The sequence below is a fragment of the Dermacentor silvarum genome, chromosome 8, assembly GCF_013339745.2.
Source record: "Dermacentor silvarum isolate Dsil-2018 chromosome 8, BIME_Dsil_1.4, whole genome shotgun sequence".
Classification (NCBI taxonomy): Eukaryota; Metazoa; Arthropoda; class Arachnida; order Ixodida; family Ixodidae; genus Dermacentor; species Dermacentor silvarum.
This window is the reverse complement of record NC_051161.1, coordinates 44,970,978-44,987,354: the sequence shown is the minus strand read 5'-3', so window position 1 is coordinate 44,987,354 and position 16,377 is coordinate 44,970,978. Positions and strand designations below refer to the sequence as shown.

Below are 16,377 nucleotides of genomic sequence, written 5' to 3'. Positions count from 1 at the left end.
ATTTCACTACATCATTGTAGCGTGTCAGGCGATTCCTACCGGTGGAGGCAGCCTCCCCGTCTCCCGCGCGGTTAACGAGCCCTCGCGCTAGGGAGTGGGTAACCTCGTTGAGGTTGGGGAGGTGCGGGTGGCGGGGTGCTTGTTGCAATATGCGCAAGGCTTGGTGGGAGATACGGCCGTTTATGTAGTTGATAACAGCGGAGCGGGAATCAGAGACAATGGTATGGCATGTTGGGTCTAGTGTGGCTAGCGCGATGGCCACTTCTTCAGCTTCCTCAGCGTGTGGGGTTACTAGGCTGATAGCATGATGGAGAGAGCCTTCACGTGTGGTGACGGCTGCAAAGCGGGTAACGTGGGGGCGTCGACGAAACTCACACCGTCGTTGTGAGCGAGGGCTTTGGTGAGAGCCGTGGCACGTGCTGTGGGGCGTGCACGGTTGTATTCGGGGTGCATGTTTCTGGGGATAGGGTCGGCGTGAATCCAGGCTCGTATGGTGGAGGGGATCTGGTGTTTATGGCCTTGTTGATGGTGGTAGGTGATAGCGAGCGAGGTGAGGATGTGGCGGCCCGTCGCTGTGAGTGTGAGTCTCTCCAGCTGAGAGCGGCGTTGGGCCTCGATGAGCTCGTCCAGTGTGTTATGGACGCCTAGTTGAAGGAGGAGGTCAGTGTTGGTGTAACCGGGGAGGCCGAGTGCTTGTTTATAGATACCGCGTAGGAGAATGTTGAGTTTGTTTTGTTCAGCCATGTACCAATTTAAAATAAACGCAGCAACGTAGGTGATGTGGCAAATTACGAATGATTGGATTAATCGGAGGAGATTCTCCTCTTTCATACCCCCACGGCGGTTGGAGACCCGCTTTGTCTCATGGTGTTGAATGCATTGACCAGTAGCGCACCCAGGATCTCTGCCAGGGGGGGGGGGGGGGGGGGGGGATTGACAGTTTGCCTTAGTTTGCCAATACCATCTAAACAGCACTAATTTGTATTTCTTCACGGGAAATTGTCGAAAAAATGCGCTTTTTGCGCAAGTTTGCGAGTGTGCAGACGATTGCGCGTCTTACATCTGAGTTGCAGTACTCAAAAAAGGGGGGTTAACTCGGCCTCAAGGGGGGGGGGGGGGGGGGGGGGGGGGGGGGGGGGGGTTAAAACCCCCAAAACCCCCTCCGTCGGTGCGCCACTGGCATTGACCTGGATTTATGCGAGGGCCATGCCATTCGCTCCGTTCGCCTCTATAAGCATTCCGAGCCCGGCCGTGGCCGAGCACACGGATATTGGTGACGAGGGGGATGGGGCTGCCATCCGTGAGGTGAAGCGCGATGTCTTCGTATTGGCGTTTAGCGGTTGAATGTTTCGGACGGCGGCCACGTAGAGTAGGCCTGTAGAGGAGGAGTTCGGACTTCGCAGGAGAGCAGCGAAGCCCCGTGCCTTGGAGATAGGTCTAGACTGTTTCAATGGCGGATTGTAGTGCCGTTTCTATATATTTGGCCGTCACTGCCTTGATGGGCCCATATGGTGATATCGTCAGCGTAGATGTGGTTGACACCGTCTACTTGCTGCAACTCCTTGGCAAGATCGATCATGACAAGATTAAAGAGCATTGGGGAGATAACGGAGCCCTGGGGGGTTCCCGCGCTGCCCTGAGTCCGGGCGTCGGAGCGGAGATCCCCCACCGAGAGGAAGGCCGTGCGATTAGAGAGAAAGTCTCTGACGTAATTATAAGTGCGCGCACCGAGGTTAAGACGTGAGATGCACTCGAGAATTGTGTTCTTTCATGCTCGGAAAAACACTTTTATGTAGCGCGTATTGAGCAACGGAAAGCTGTATCGGGAGTTCTTCATATTGTTCTACCATTTTCTCATTGACACTTTGATAATAGGACAGTACTTCTCGAGTGAGATAATTAATTACAGTTACCTAATTAAATCTCAACAACGAAAAAACTACTGGCGGCTACTCCACTGCACTGGGGAATTTTCATGTACTATCGACCAAAAAAGTTTACGGACCAAGGGATCTGACAAAAAGCTGAATTTCTCCGCAGCCTCAAAATCGCAGTCAGGTATTTCAATTTCCAGCCCCTACTGGTATATGCGAACAACATTGTGATGTACTGTTTTACTGGCTACTTTTAAAGGCTGCTCGTATATTCAGCATTTTCTGATATCCCGTGGCAAGTGAACTTTTTTTTTTTTTTTTTTGGTCGATAGTACATATTAAAGACCGGAGTACTTCTTTCGTGCACATATTTAAGTCGGGGGTACTTAAAATGCCTGCTGACACACTAGTTGTTCTGACAGCAGCCGAGTCTATTTGCGAGGAACGCGCGCCTAGCTGCCTTCTCCTAGCGCGCGCGTCCGTGCGCGGGCCACGTGCCGTATAATGGAGGTAATCTCTCCGCGGCAAGTGCAAAGGTTTGGGAGGGGGCGTCCTCGATCTCTCCGAGGTGTGCCGGGAAGTAGCAGATGAAGTGATGCTGCCGCGGTGGGCATGTATTGATTACTTGTATAGTGCTTGTCTTGCAATGGCGTCTTCCTGAAAGGCTGAGCGTGAATCGCTGTAGACGTGGGTGGTGTTCGGGTCTGTGAGCGCGAGTGCGATGGCGACCTGTTCTGCTATCTCGGACTTGCGGATCTTGACTGTGAGATCGTTTGTGACTTGACCTTGCTTATTCACCGTGGTGGCAACGAAGGCCTGTCTGGACGGGTACTATGCCGCGTACTGGCACACAGGGTACTGGCTCACAGGAGCGCGCGAGACCTAACCCTCCGCGACGGCACCTATTCTGGTCGTGACCATCCCCGCGAAAATCAGTACTCTCCCCCGACATTCAACAAAATCACAAAGCACTTTTATCTATACCGCAGAATATACAACACACCTCACAATAAGCTCACCAGGCCTCAAGCCATCACCTTCAGAATGCTTCAAAACTACATGTACCCCACGCAAAGCAGACTACATTACATGCCTGAGCTATAACAAAATCATATTGCGAAAATTGACTTAGCATACTCGACGTACATCACTTGCTCTGGCCGTGTGGTCGGACCCACGCAAACACGAATCAAGACTCCACCAGGCTACAAGAAGCACGCAGCACGGACCTGGCGGAACAGCTCTGGGCTGTCCAGCGAGCCCACGATGCGACCAGGGAGTTAAAGCTCCCGGTCCCAACGCGGGAGTAGCTCGCCAGGACCTTGCTATAAAGTTATCCCATCCCAAGTGCAAAGGCCGGTGCCGAAATGGTTGGTGCTTTCACGCGCATTTTGTTGTTCCCGCACGTCTAGTGTTGGCGGTCGCGTAATCTCAATCAAGTATCCGAGACACGGCGCGAAGCGCTTGCTCGCATTGCATGTGACTGCGAGTTCGTGGTTATCGAGTGAGACCTGTTACACGTTTGTCTGAGCGTGCGGCTACGATAACACAACGAACCTTACTTCGTGTTCTTCTCTTCGCTATCGGCATCAATGGAGCCTTTCTGGCAAAACTGACCCCCCCCCCCCCCCTTTTTTTTTTTTGGTTCAGGACGAATACCCGTATTTTTTTTTTTTTACACTTTGTTTTTAATTAGTGGGCGCCCACTGCGGGCACTAAGCCTTGACTATATAAGCGCGGTCAGCTATGGCGCCCAAGATTTACGGCGCCGCGCGACGCAACACATGCTAATCTCAGGCGCCGAGAGCAATGCATCGACGCCGTGCGCCACGTCGATGCATTGCTCTCGGCGCGATCTGCACCACACGCGCTAATAAACGGGCTATTATGACCCGACCTTCGTGTGATTCGTTTATAAGTGCTTACTAACAAGATACTATCCACCAGGAATACTCTGGGAATCTGTGAAGTTGTTTTTAATGTTGAAACTTTTAAACTTTAAAATCCCGAATTAGCGAAATTAGCTATTTAACGAAGTTTTTCACTGCAAGTACAACTTTGTTATATCGAGGTTCGACTGTATTTTCCGTCTTCGGTGGATTCACGCTGATGTGTCATCGCAGACTGAAACTGTTGTGCTATATGTACGATAAACGCATTGCAGGTCACTGACAGTTGCGCAGTTTCTGCTTCTGACAGGGGACAATGCATTTGTGGCACGTAAAATAGTCATGTTAAACGATGTGGAACTAACTTGTGGGGGCGCTCAAAGCCGGCAAACAAAGGCACAAGCAGTGACCTTCAGTACCCTGGCGCAATTTAAGTGACGACTCTAAATGGACCAAGAATTTTCAATGCAAGGGAGGCAACAGTGGCATTTCACATAGCGTCGCTCCCACGTTTCGCCACGTACCTCAACAAGATCTGTTGCAGTCCGAACGTACAGTTTCTTCACATGCCCCAGACATTTTCTATGTCATCGGCGCCAGATGAAGTGTGCAAACAGCATGTTCTTCTACAATGACACGATACGTGCTTTATGGATCGGCTGCGGTCGTGTTGAAAAAAATAGCAGCCGTCGCTGAGGGACCGTCCAGCGCATACGGAACGAGGTTTACCGGAGGTCCCAAACGCTGCTGATTGCGCATAAGGAGTTTGTCCTAATGGTACACTAGACTGGTTCCTACCGAGCTCCAACTGTTTACAGCGATACTTCGGAGCCTCCTCAGCATTGCACAAGAAGACGTGCTGGCTGTCTGAGAGGCAGGGCTTCTGTGCTGCTAACCGAGACGTTCAGCTGCTCTGGTTCCTACCAGACCTATCGTCGCGGAAAGCTTGAATAATCCTATCGGTGTAGCCAACGTTTACAGTGGCCTGAAGCAAGTCTGTAGCACTATGGCTTTTCTTTATTTTTGATGACAGCTCCCTACCCTTTCTCTCAAGACGCAGAAGCAGCACACTCATTGGACTCAAAAAAATGACCTTCGTGAAACTTATCTACCCACTGGCACCCAGTCGAATGCGTGATTTGAGCTATCAAGCCAGATATGTGGCGGTCTCGAGACAGCGCTTGCGTCAACACAACGACTAACAATGGCACGGGAATAAAAAATTAACAGGCAAGTACCAAGGGCTCATATCCAGAGCGCCCCTGTCCAGGTGGCGTAATGGAAGGCAGTCTGGCAGCGCTGCGTGGTCCGCATTTTGTGGTTGACTGTACGAAAGCATTGAGGTCCAGTAGACCAAACATTATTACCTTACGGCGCTGCTGCACAGTTTTCAGTACCCTGGCGCTAATCCACATAGCGTTGCTAGGTATTATTTCAATGTCTCTCCTTTAAATCATGTAAAATCGGTTCTTGTGAACGTGCTTGGACTGCTCCGATTGTACGGTGCGCGGTGCTACAACCAAGTGATGTTTAAAGCATTGATACACTTGACCCAGGCGAATGCATTTCGAGCGACGCTCGATTTCGACCGGCTTCCAACGGGCACCATCCAAATGGAAAAGCTGCATGCTCGAAAGCGACCAGTAGACCAAACATTGTTTGAAATGCGTGACGTAATATCGATTTACCGGCGCTGCTGCACTTTGGGCGCTAATTTTGAAGAAGGTTCTTCGCTAATTCATATGCCAAACATATACCCCATGATTTTAAATTGATTTATTGATTTTTTTTGCAGGGGGCATATATTAAACAATGCCCAAAGCAAGACCACAGACTTGCCTATGTAGACCGCCTTTATAAGGAAGTGCTATGGGGCCTCTGAAATCATTATACAGGTCACTTAATTGCAAAAGCAGCACACCACACCGTTCAACATAGAACCGGGACTGAATTATTCTTTCGTTTTACAGGTAATTTCATTGTAAAGGAGTTTGTTGTAATGGCGCTCAACTTATACCTGCCTGTAGCTCTGAATGATACACAGTACGAAACTAAGCGATAACATCGGCGACATTACCGTTTATGGACTACACAGGACAAACTTCACATGCGATCCGGCAACTTGTCAAGTTCAGGTGGGCCACGTTATTCATTGAGCAGTGCACAGAAGTGGTATCCCAGTACATCATGCAAAAGTGACCTCTCAGTTCAATTTTCCAGAGAGCAGAACTGGGCTCGAACTAGACAAGTAGGTTGTGCACAGCACTGTGACACCTGCTCAGAACACATGGCTTTTACCTGAGCGACTATGACACAGGCACAAAGTGTAGAGTGACAATCGGGCCACGTCAAGGTTCTCCAATTTCCTTAAAAAAAAAAAAAAATGCCATATTGTTGCAAGCCATATGAGACAGCTGCAAACACTGCGTTTCGGCCAGCATAGGAATGATGGACCTGTTGAAACATAATGGTTTCAAATGGCTTCGCATTTGACTTAAAATTATCAAATATTTTGATAAATTTGCACACTATTGTGGAACATCGCACCAATGTGCAATGTTTTGCACAAGTGCAGTCTTACAGCTCTTATGCATTTATAAAAGTAAGATTCTTTGGAAATTCAAGCCAACAAATGCAGATGCAGTGCACAGAAGCAGATGGTGCCAAAAGACTGAAGATGTACAAGACCATGTACTACTTATGCATGACAACTTAATGATCACAGCACAAGAGTTTAGGTATTTTAGTAGAAAACTGTGTGGTCAGGGGAAGTGCATCACGCAGCGAAAAAGCGAGGAGGAAAAATGAGGGGGGGGGGAGGTCATGACATATAATCCACACAATTCTCCAGCTCGGGCATGGGAGAACACAGCGAAGAATTTTGCTTGCAGAGGCTAGACAGGGACAAATGGAGAGAGTATTTCTCTTGGCAGTGGCGCTCGCCTCCTGAAATCATGGCTTTGTGGCACTGAAATATTTCTATCTGCTATTAATGAACCAATCTGAAAAATTCTTGCGGTAGAACGCTTCCTAGTAGAGGGCACGTAACAAATTCCAGCGTATAACCAAAATTTGCTATGTGGCCTGGTGAGGGGCCCTTTAATGGGACAATTACGAGAAACATTGAGTTGTACTCTTAAATTACCCTTCTACCAATACCAAAAAAAAAAACAGCCACTTCCAAGCATAAGAGTCTTTGCAAGCAAGGAAAGATCCAGCGAAAAATGGGTGGCAATGCCACTTAGAAGTTCCTGCAACAGATTTTGACTTCTACCCAGGCCTATTACTTCTTTATTGGTAGACTACATTGTATTCTAAATCGGCCAAACACTCAATATAGCAAGCTTCGATAACTTTTACGGAGCCATAATGTCATAGCAACCTAAATACGAAAAGGTACGTTGAAGTCGGTGATATTTCTGGGGTTTTACATGCCAAAACCACAATCCGATAATGAGGCACGCCATAGTGGGCGGCTCCGTATTAACTTTGACCCTCGGGTCAGTGCATGGTAAACGAGCCCTTTTGCATTCTGCCTCTATCAGAATGCAGCTAGCACAGTTATGACCTCGAACTCAGCATCACTTAAAATAGTTGAATACTGGCGCAGGGGTTTCAACGCAAAATTCAAAATATAGAACTTTGGTTTTATTTTTCTCTAACCAATTCATTATTGCGGTATTAACGAAAAAGTTTTGAAATAATTTATCAGCGTAAACAGAGTTCTGCTTAATGTCCTTTCTAACAACCAAATACGCTTTGCCTCATGGGCCTGCTCAATTTATGGAATTGAGAGCAGGGAATGCTGGGATGAGACAAGCTCGTGTATTCACTCGAGCAAACTGTTCAGGGGCGTGCAACATGCCCAGCCTTTTTTCGCCTGTGATTATAAAGAAAATTGTCAATTTTCAGATAACCTGAAAAGCAACCCGTGAGCAGATATTTTTCAGCTGTGTTCAGTTTGAACTGAAAACAAGAAAGCCTAGTCACATTCAGTGATATAAGTGAATTAGAGACAGGAACAGCCTGCATCTTCTGTCACCATAAAACACCTGTAACCACCAAAACCCAAGTGCATCATACACACAAACACACAAGTGGGCATTTCAATGAAAATTTATTTTTAGCAATAAAAAAAAAAAAATCACATGACCGTCACACGCCATCATGTTTCCTAGCTTACAGTACACTTATTGCCTCAATGATAACTTTAAAAAAAATTTACTTTCAAAACTCCAGTCTTTTTATACCCTTACATCAGAACAGTTCACTTCACAACTCTTAAAACAAAAAGCAGCACCGCAAGAGTACTGGTGCTAATTTGTGTGAATATAAATACAAAAAACAAACACAAGAGGCTGGTCATGAAATGGTTACAAGGGCACAGATGGGCACGTTCCTGGCACCAGCTTCCAAACAGCAGGACCAGCTGTGAGATGCAAAGCTAAATGGGCACTGCAGCCATTTTCGCCAACTGGAAAAAACAAACACATGCATTTATTCAATACATTACACCACAGAATAATAATAATAATTAAAAAAAAAGGAGAGAGACGAAGCAAATACTAACTGCACACCTGCATGGCACGGTCGAACTACGACATAATGAACATGCACAGGGTTTGTACAGAACATCTGACCCAATATTCAAGGACAATTCAAGGATGCTGAGATTCACCGGAAAACACTAAAAAATAGTGGTCTCTTCCTATGCTGCAGCTTCTTGCAGCTAAGTTGTCAAGCGGATTTTCAAAGTTGACTTTCCCAATGTAATTATGTCAATTGCCATCTGGCACTAGAGTTAGTAGTGTCCAACTTCAACCATATATTTATTGATGCCAAATAGCTAAAACTTAGTTTCCGTTAGGCATTTTCAAGAGCCTAGGGCATGAAAATGGAGCCACAATGGTTGTGGTGTGAACAACCTAGCAAAAGAAGCAAAATGGTGGCCATGTTTGACTGTTTGAATGTACTACAATCACACACCGAGTTCCACAACACCCACGAGAGGTACATCACAAGAAACTTGTGCACAATAGGAACGTGCAAACTAGATGCTAACTTATCTCGATTTTGCTGCCCTTCGACAAGTTTGGCAAGAGAATGTACTGGCTGGCTCTAGCACACAGAAAAAGTTGCATGCATCTCTGGCATAGCCCCGGAAACTCTGTATAAGAAAACCAAACAATGCAGCAAGACGAGAACCGTAGTGTGAGAACAATCCATAAGCTGTTGAGCTGTGTTGCTTCTACAATACCAGAATAGTCACTCTTAAAGGAGTACTGACACAAAAATTTGACGTCGAGATAACTAGTGAGATCGATTTAGGTGGACACACACATCTCGTCTACAAAATATCAGCGGCTAATATAGCTTAGAACATATTTAAAATCAATTTTAAAAGTACGTGCGCGCAGCCACCCACAAAGCGCAGCACCTCGCGACATTGACATCAAGGAGGGATTGTAAATAACCAAGAAAACGCTACGTCAGCGTAGGTACGTCACGAGTTTGCGCTGCCTTCGGTGCGGGGCCGGCGAGCAAGTTCCTCGCCGCTCCGATCGCCCCGGTGCTTTTTTTTTTTCCTCCCTGGTCGAGACGCTGACCTGAGAGTGTGCATGTTATGAAAGGTTGTGCGATATGGTTAATCCTTGGTATGACCTTGGCTCACAAGTGGTCAGCGCAGCCGCCGCAGCAATCATCTCTACGAAGCGGCTCGCCTTGCTAACGCGTTTTCTCATCGCTACCAACGCCGTCAGCAAAACTTATTGTACTGTCAGTTATGAGCGACATAAATGTGCAGACGTTGATTATGTTGACGAATATAGGTGCTTTATTACGAGCTGCGGACGGATCGCAAGGGCCGTCGGCCCCGGATCAGACGGCCAGCGAGCTAGGCCTATACGGTTTCCCAGCGATCGCCAGCTCGCCTGTGGTGGATCGAATCAAAAGTGGTTGGCCACGTCTAATACGGTGGCGACTCCCGCCTGGAGGAAATAGTCGCCGCTGGACGACAAAAACGAGGACTGCGACGACATCGCAAAGCTTGTGCAGGTGTAGCAGACGAACTAGCAACACGAAACTCGCTCGCCTACGAGCGCGCTGGCTTGAACATGTCACAGTTTTGTGCGATCACGTGCTCACTGTGTTTACAATCCCTCTTCTCACATCTCGTTGCTCTCTGAAGCAAATGAGGTTTCGCGCCGTGATTACTGGGTCATTAGCTACTTATTACAGCAGAAAAAACAAGTTCGAAAATTTTTGTGTCAGTACTCCTTTAAGTGAGAACACCTGATAAGTGAAATTGCCACCTGATAAGCCACCAAAAATGCAAAACCAAACCAAAAAGTTACTACTAGCTTGCCATGAAGTCGCGGATCTTGATGTAGTTCGTCTACAAACGAAACCCCTGTAAACAAAGGAAAGCAAGGGTTTCCTTTGTAGCATGGTGCTACAATCCAGTGGATAACAATTTTTCCTTTAATCAATCTTCTTCCACCGTGCGAGCTTCCACAGAACTGATTGGCCAGAATGGCTTTGTTTGGGTACTCTGCCAATTTTTGTGATCGGTGGTCGGACTTTCACCCCCAATACAAGGGCACTGCTTACCAAGGGTGTCATGTGCTCTCGCACAACTTACTCACACGGCACTTTGTTGCTGACAGCCAACTATTACAGCTATTACGCTAGAGCTGTCCACCTATACTACCACTACAGATGCTCTGGTTAGCAACTCCATCCCTTATGGAATTACGCAATGAAACAACAAATGCTACTTAAATATCCTCACTGCAACAAATATTCATATGCCATTAAGCACATCATTCCTTTAATAGAACAGTCTTCTAGAAGTGTTTGGCTAATCGCTTACGTTGACAATCAATTTTCTGCACAGTTTATTATAAAGGCAGACTACATCGCATTCATCAGGAGCCCACGACTGAATTTGGCAGCAATTTGCTAGAACTACACCATAGCAGCCCAAGTACAAGAAAATACTTGGAAAAAAAACATTGGCCTCCATCTGCTCTTCTAGTATCAACCTCCAATCACTAATGTAATGTAGGCAGGAAGTCCATTGTGGCTTACCTTCCTACGCAGCCAGACCGTGGTCATTTTGGCAGGAGGTAACGCACGTAGGGCACCTCTACGTCCTCGCCATCCATGTCATTGCAGCACAGCTCAAACACAAGGGCACGCACGTGCGGATCGATCGGCCTCTGGGACACCTTTTTCACGACCTCACTCATGCTGCAGAAGACAAAAGGTGCAAATCTCAGCAAAAAGTAACTCAACACTGCAACTAATGCCTGTCAGAGTACCACTGCACTCCCAAGCATCGTGCATCTTATGTTGGTTTATCTTTAGATGATGCAGAAACCCGTGCGAGCAGTGGCCAGGGTGCGATCAATGTATAGTCTGACAAGAATGCAATGGCAAGTACACTGCTGTCGAACTCAGAATTTGTGAGGGTGCACCAGCCAAATACATATGCTCATTTCTGCAACCTCGCAGAAGTAAACGTTTTTTCAGAATCGGTATCTGTCGTGAACTATGTTTAGGAGCATGGAGGCGCAGAAGTGCACTGTTTCGCGAGTAGAGCCAGCATTGAATTTTTAGGCTGTCGCAGTGTATGGCAGCACTCGTAAATAGAAGGGGGTAGAGAAGCCTAACTATGCAGTAATGCTCCTATTTGAATGCCCCTTGAAAAGCAGAATTTTCACATGGCTTAATCAAGGGCAGTTGTAATGAACAAATCATTATAACTGCATGGGCTTAAATGAAATGACAGGTGAAGACAGCAGACAGACATTTCCAGAGCTTTTTCTTGAGCTGCTAAAGGCAAAGCTCCGGAAATGTCCTCTTGTATGTGTTGCATAATAACTGTTGGTCTGCTACAACTGCTGGTCTCCTACACAGATGTGAACGTCGTTGCACAGCCATTCGTGTGGCTTATGAGGGCTTTTGAATTTCCCCTCGCTAAGGATTGCAATCAGGTATTTGAGTTTATGAAGAGGCAGGTTAGGCACATGAAGAAACTGCTCAGACCTAAGCTGGTATTTTATGCAGTAACGAAAAACCTATACAGTGCAACCCTGACTATACGACTTCGAGGGGACCGTGCAAAACCATCATATAATTCGGGTGTCGTATAATAAAAAAACAAAAAATATCGGCAGTGACGCTCAGTCTTGCCCAAAAAACGGGTACAGACCGCCTGAATAAACCTACGGCATGAATCTGCACTGCTTCCAAGGAAGGTAGATTAAATTATTAAAAATTTACCATATTTATTCAATTGTAACGCGAGTTTCTTTTCATAATTTTAGTTGCTTGAACTCGACCACCGCGTTACATTCGAATAAGGGCAAAATTTACTATTTTAAACCAAATATTCTAAATACCGCGATTATTAGCATTACGTTAGCAACCTGTAACTTTACGTCTTGATCCAATCCACAGACAAGTCGATTAATGTCAGAACTTGTTTTTGGTTGGAATCGACGCTGTTTTCGCTGTGCTTGTGACTGGTTACGATGCTGCAATACCCTAAGGCCGTTTTGCGGTTCGACTCCGTTTATTTGTGACATTATGGCGTCGCAGCGCATTCGGTATGACGGTCGCTTCGAGAGACGAGCAAATTTTGATGGCCGAGGGACTGGGTAAGTCTGCTGCGGCTCAGTGTCTCGACGTCAAGGAGTCGACGATTTACGGATGGCGGGACCAGTGGCAGGCCCACTTTATATGCGAGACAGTCGGGAAGGCTCTGTGCAACATGAAGTGGCCTGGTACTGACCCCGAATGAAATGATTGTGCGCTCTTTTAGAAGAGCTTAAATCTCAAACAAGCGCGGCGACACTGAAGACAATTTTCGGGCGATCACTTTTGGAGATAGTTTCGCTCTCGCGAGACTCTGCTCAACCCGGCACCCTCGAATTATACTGTCGACACCTCTCTTGGCGCTGATTGTGAGCTTGAGACAATGCCAGGAACACTTGTCTAGGACACTTTTAGTGCCGAGTCACACGAATCGTGAAAGTGATCGCCTGAGAGGTCAGACCGCCCAAGGAAAGCTCTCCTCTTCAGACGACCATGATGAGCGAAGAGAACGTTTCTGAATTGCAATTCCTTGAATAAAGCCATTTACTCTTCCGTTAATCTCGCGTTACATTAGGGGTTTTATTATTTTTTTTTATTTCGCATGACTGGAAAGTCGCCCTTCGCGTTACGATCGCAGTTATGTTACATTCGGGTAAATACGGTATTGCACATCCGTTATCAGCCGCCTGCAACGTGCTTACGTGCCAGCCTGCGTCTGCTTAGGACTCCCCCCCCCCCCCCCCCTTTTTCGGGCGGTACCAGAGAGGCGTCGTACGAGGCGGGTCGGCGTAAAATTGCTTTGAATTATCGAGGTTATTAATACATTTCTATGGGGGTTTTGCTGGGAATAAACCAATTCGTCGTAAATGCGAGTATAATCGAGGTTCCACTGTATTTGAGTACGCACTTTCAGCAGCTGGGTGCAAGGTTGGCTGCTACAATTTGGACTTGCCCATATCATGGCTGATTATAAGGTTCATAAAAACGCTCGATTATACACACACACACACACACACACACACACACACACACACACACACACACACACACACACACACATATAGAGAGAGAGAGAGAGAGAGAGCAACAGACTATGAATTAGCAAGAGTTGTTGCAATGCGCCTGTGCGTGTCTCCCGCTAACTTGTGCCAACTGCGACTGCGAAATAAGTTGCGATACTACTCACACAAGCTTCATGCGCTCCTCCACCTTGGCGGCAGGCATGAAAAACGAGTACAACATGCAGACTCCTTGAGACAGCATGGTGATCTCAATCCCATGCTCGTTCTGTGGAAGAGAGGAAGACAATAAGGCGTGTGACACTTGGGCACCAAAGCCTGGACTGGCAATAGCAAAACGAGCACCTACCTTAAAGTAATCTATGAACTCTCGGAGTGTCAGCTCCCCTTTAACTTCAAAGCGGTCCCAAAGGGTGAACTCGTGGTTATTGTACTGCAGAAAACACGACACAAGTTAGAATCCAGAAAAATGACACACGTGCAGACAGGCTACAGGCATGAAAATAGCCACATGGAGCAAGAAAAAGCATGGGAAAATATAGTGCCCAATTGAAATGCAGAAAGAGCGCTTCGTAGATGCAAAAAAAAAAAAAAAAAAAAAAAAAAAAAAAAAAAAGTGGACGATAGAACAGTCGCCATTGCAGTTCAATTGCTAGAGCATTGCACGTCTTGCAGAGGTGGGTGACTCCCACTGGCAGCAAGTTCTTACACTTTCCCTTTAACCCTTTTCACACTAAAGATGTAATGGATAATTCAAAAATAAGCAAGTTCACCTTATTCTTCTTTGCTGCTATAGGCTCTGAGAAGCCAAAGAAAGGTAGTGCCAGATTGACAAAGCCATTCTTGTAGAGTTCAAGCTTGTTGTGGCCTTGAATCAGCTGCAAGAAAAAAAGATACGGAGAGGCAAAGTTTTACAAGGGAGGAAATACCAGCAGCCCACGGCACTATGCTTCAGGACAATGGGAGATCAAGGGCCGCTGCAAAAGCACATGCATGCAAATTTATGAGGCAAGTGGTACTAACCGTAAAGGAAATGCATAAACCTGAGCGAGAATGCTCTCGAAGTAAAATATTAAGTCCCATATTTGCACAAACATAATGCAAGACGTTATCCCCGACTTCTCAAAAAATCAGGAATCACCTTGTAAAGTTCGAGGCAAACAAGACCAGCGATGAGCGAGGTGGTGGTAGCAATAGCGGGTATGATCTTGCCCGCAATGAGCTTGCTGCGAAGCCGGTCCGCAGGCGCGATCTTGTAGTTTGTGGCGCGCAGGTTGGAGGCTGCCACAATGAAGTCCATGTGGAAGTTGGTATCATCATCCTTCTCAAAGTCTAGGGGCGTCAACTTCACGTCTGCCAGTGATGCAGGTGAGGGCAGATCCCTCTGCAGAATGTTCAACCGTTCCTGGTCTGAAACAAGACAGCAGAATGCTGTGAGGAACCTTGTGATATGCGTACAGCTCAAAAAGAAAAATTCTTGCAGAATAACATTTTTCACTAACAAGTTGATTCACACAAACACGATGTGCTGTGCGAGCAGAACAGGACAACAATAAAATGAGGAATTGGCACTACCACCACACACCCACACATGTACTATAGAAAGCAAGCAGATATATCAAATGGTCAATACATAATGGCTGCAATTCTTGTTATTCCCGTATTCAAAGTTGTCCATCCGAAATAACTGAATGCCAAATTATCAGGGTTTCCAGGAAACAATAAGCAAATGCTTACTACGTCAGCAAGATTTTAATAGTGTAATGGATGAGCGAATCCTTTTGCTATTTTGCACAAAACCAGTGCGGAAGCTGCAATCGAGGCCTTGCAACTTCCTTCGCAGCACGGCCGCAGCGTGCGCCATCATTTGTGACACGCTTTGCACTACAGTGCGCACATCCTGATTTTTTCGCCAGTAAGCTGACCGCCAACAGATCACACGTCCATCACGATGTAGCCGGTGCTCTTCATCCTCGACAGCTTTGCACCGAGTCAAACCGAAACAACTGTTTGTTGCAACCGCTATCGACGCGATTATGAATGGCGACTTTGCGGTGTTAAGGCAAGCAGCCGACACACGCACCGAGTCGGAACGAAACTACCATTTGCTGCAACTGCAGAGGAAATCGCGGTCGCTTTCTATGCTATCATGGATGGCCACTATGCAGCTTTTTAGGCACGCAGCCGACGTGCATATTGAGTCAAAACGAAACTACTTTTTGTCCACAACCGCTGCGGAAAAAAAAACCGTGGCAGCTATCGACGCGATCATGGATGGCGACTGAAATCCCGCGGCCAACGCGTTATTATGCGCGGCGGTAAACGCAATAAAGGCACAAATAGGCACGAAGTGTTCCATCATTAGTGTCATTCACGTACGATTTCAGCTGGTGACTATGGCGATGCGGACTTCGCCGCTTCGTTTCGGTTGTATGCTAGCGCCGTTTCTGCTCTTTTGCGTCGCACATTTCTGGCTCTTTAATGCAAAAACGTATAGCTTCGAGATTTATGGTTGATGTATGGCAGCCATGACGTGAAGCATAGCCTCCGAGATGTGTACCGGCCGTCCGTGGTTTTTGGCTGCCTATTCGGGAGCGCCGAATAATTCGAAAATATTGAATGCCTGAATTCGAATCGAAGCGAATAATGAATATAGCATTACTCGATTGAATATTCGACAATACTGAGTGCAGTAAAATTCTTCGATCAATTGAAAATGCTACTTATTTGTTACCTACAGCTAAACAACACAAAAGCTGAACACTGCACAGGTGTCTTTTGGTTTGCAGGAAGGTTCTCATTGTGGATAAATGCCCTGCCCATGGCCAGCTAGGACTGAAGTCCATCAGTCTTGCAACCAATGCAGCCAGCCAATGCAACAGCTGTTATCCAGCCAATGAATCAAGGTGTCATACAGAACATCAAAGTTCTTTACCGTAGCCAGCTGCTTCACCAAATGCTGCTTTGCAGACACTAGGAAGAGCTACAGCATAC

General features: G+C 46.7%; 1 protein-coding gene across 4 annotated transcripts in view; it reads right to left on the bottom strand.

The window, feature by feature from the left end:
- Nucleotides 1-7,861: 7,861 nt before the first annotated feature.
- Nucleotides 7,862-16,377, bottom strand: part of LOC119461126 (ubiquitin-like modifier-activating enzyme 1) — a 49,088-nt gene continuing 40,572 nt past the window's right edge. For all 4 annotated transcript variants that reach the window (XM_037722330.2, XM_037722329.2, XM_037722331.2 and 1 more), the window contains exons 21-26: nucleotides 14,525-14,793; nucleotides 14,157-14,261; nucleotides 13,733-13,816; nucleotides 13,551-13,651; nucleotides 10,853-11,014; nucleotides 7,862-8,237 (exon numbers count right to left, since the gene is read on the bottom strand). In XM_037722330.2, coding sequence (XP_037578258.1) covers nucleotides 10,876-11,014; nucleotides 13,551-13,651; nucleotides 13,733-13,816; nucleotides 14,157-14,261; nucleotides 14,525-14,793 — 698 coding nt within the window. In that variant the 3' untranslated portion in view covers nucleotides 7,862-8,237; nucleotides 10,853-10,875. The remainder of the gene's footprint in view (nucleotides 8,238-10,852; nucleotides 11,015-13,550; nucleotides 13,652-13,732; nucleotides 13,817-14,156; nucleotides 14,262-14,524; nucleotides 14,794-16,377) is intronic.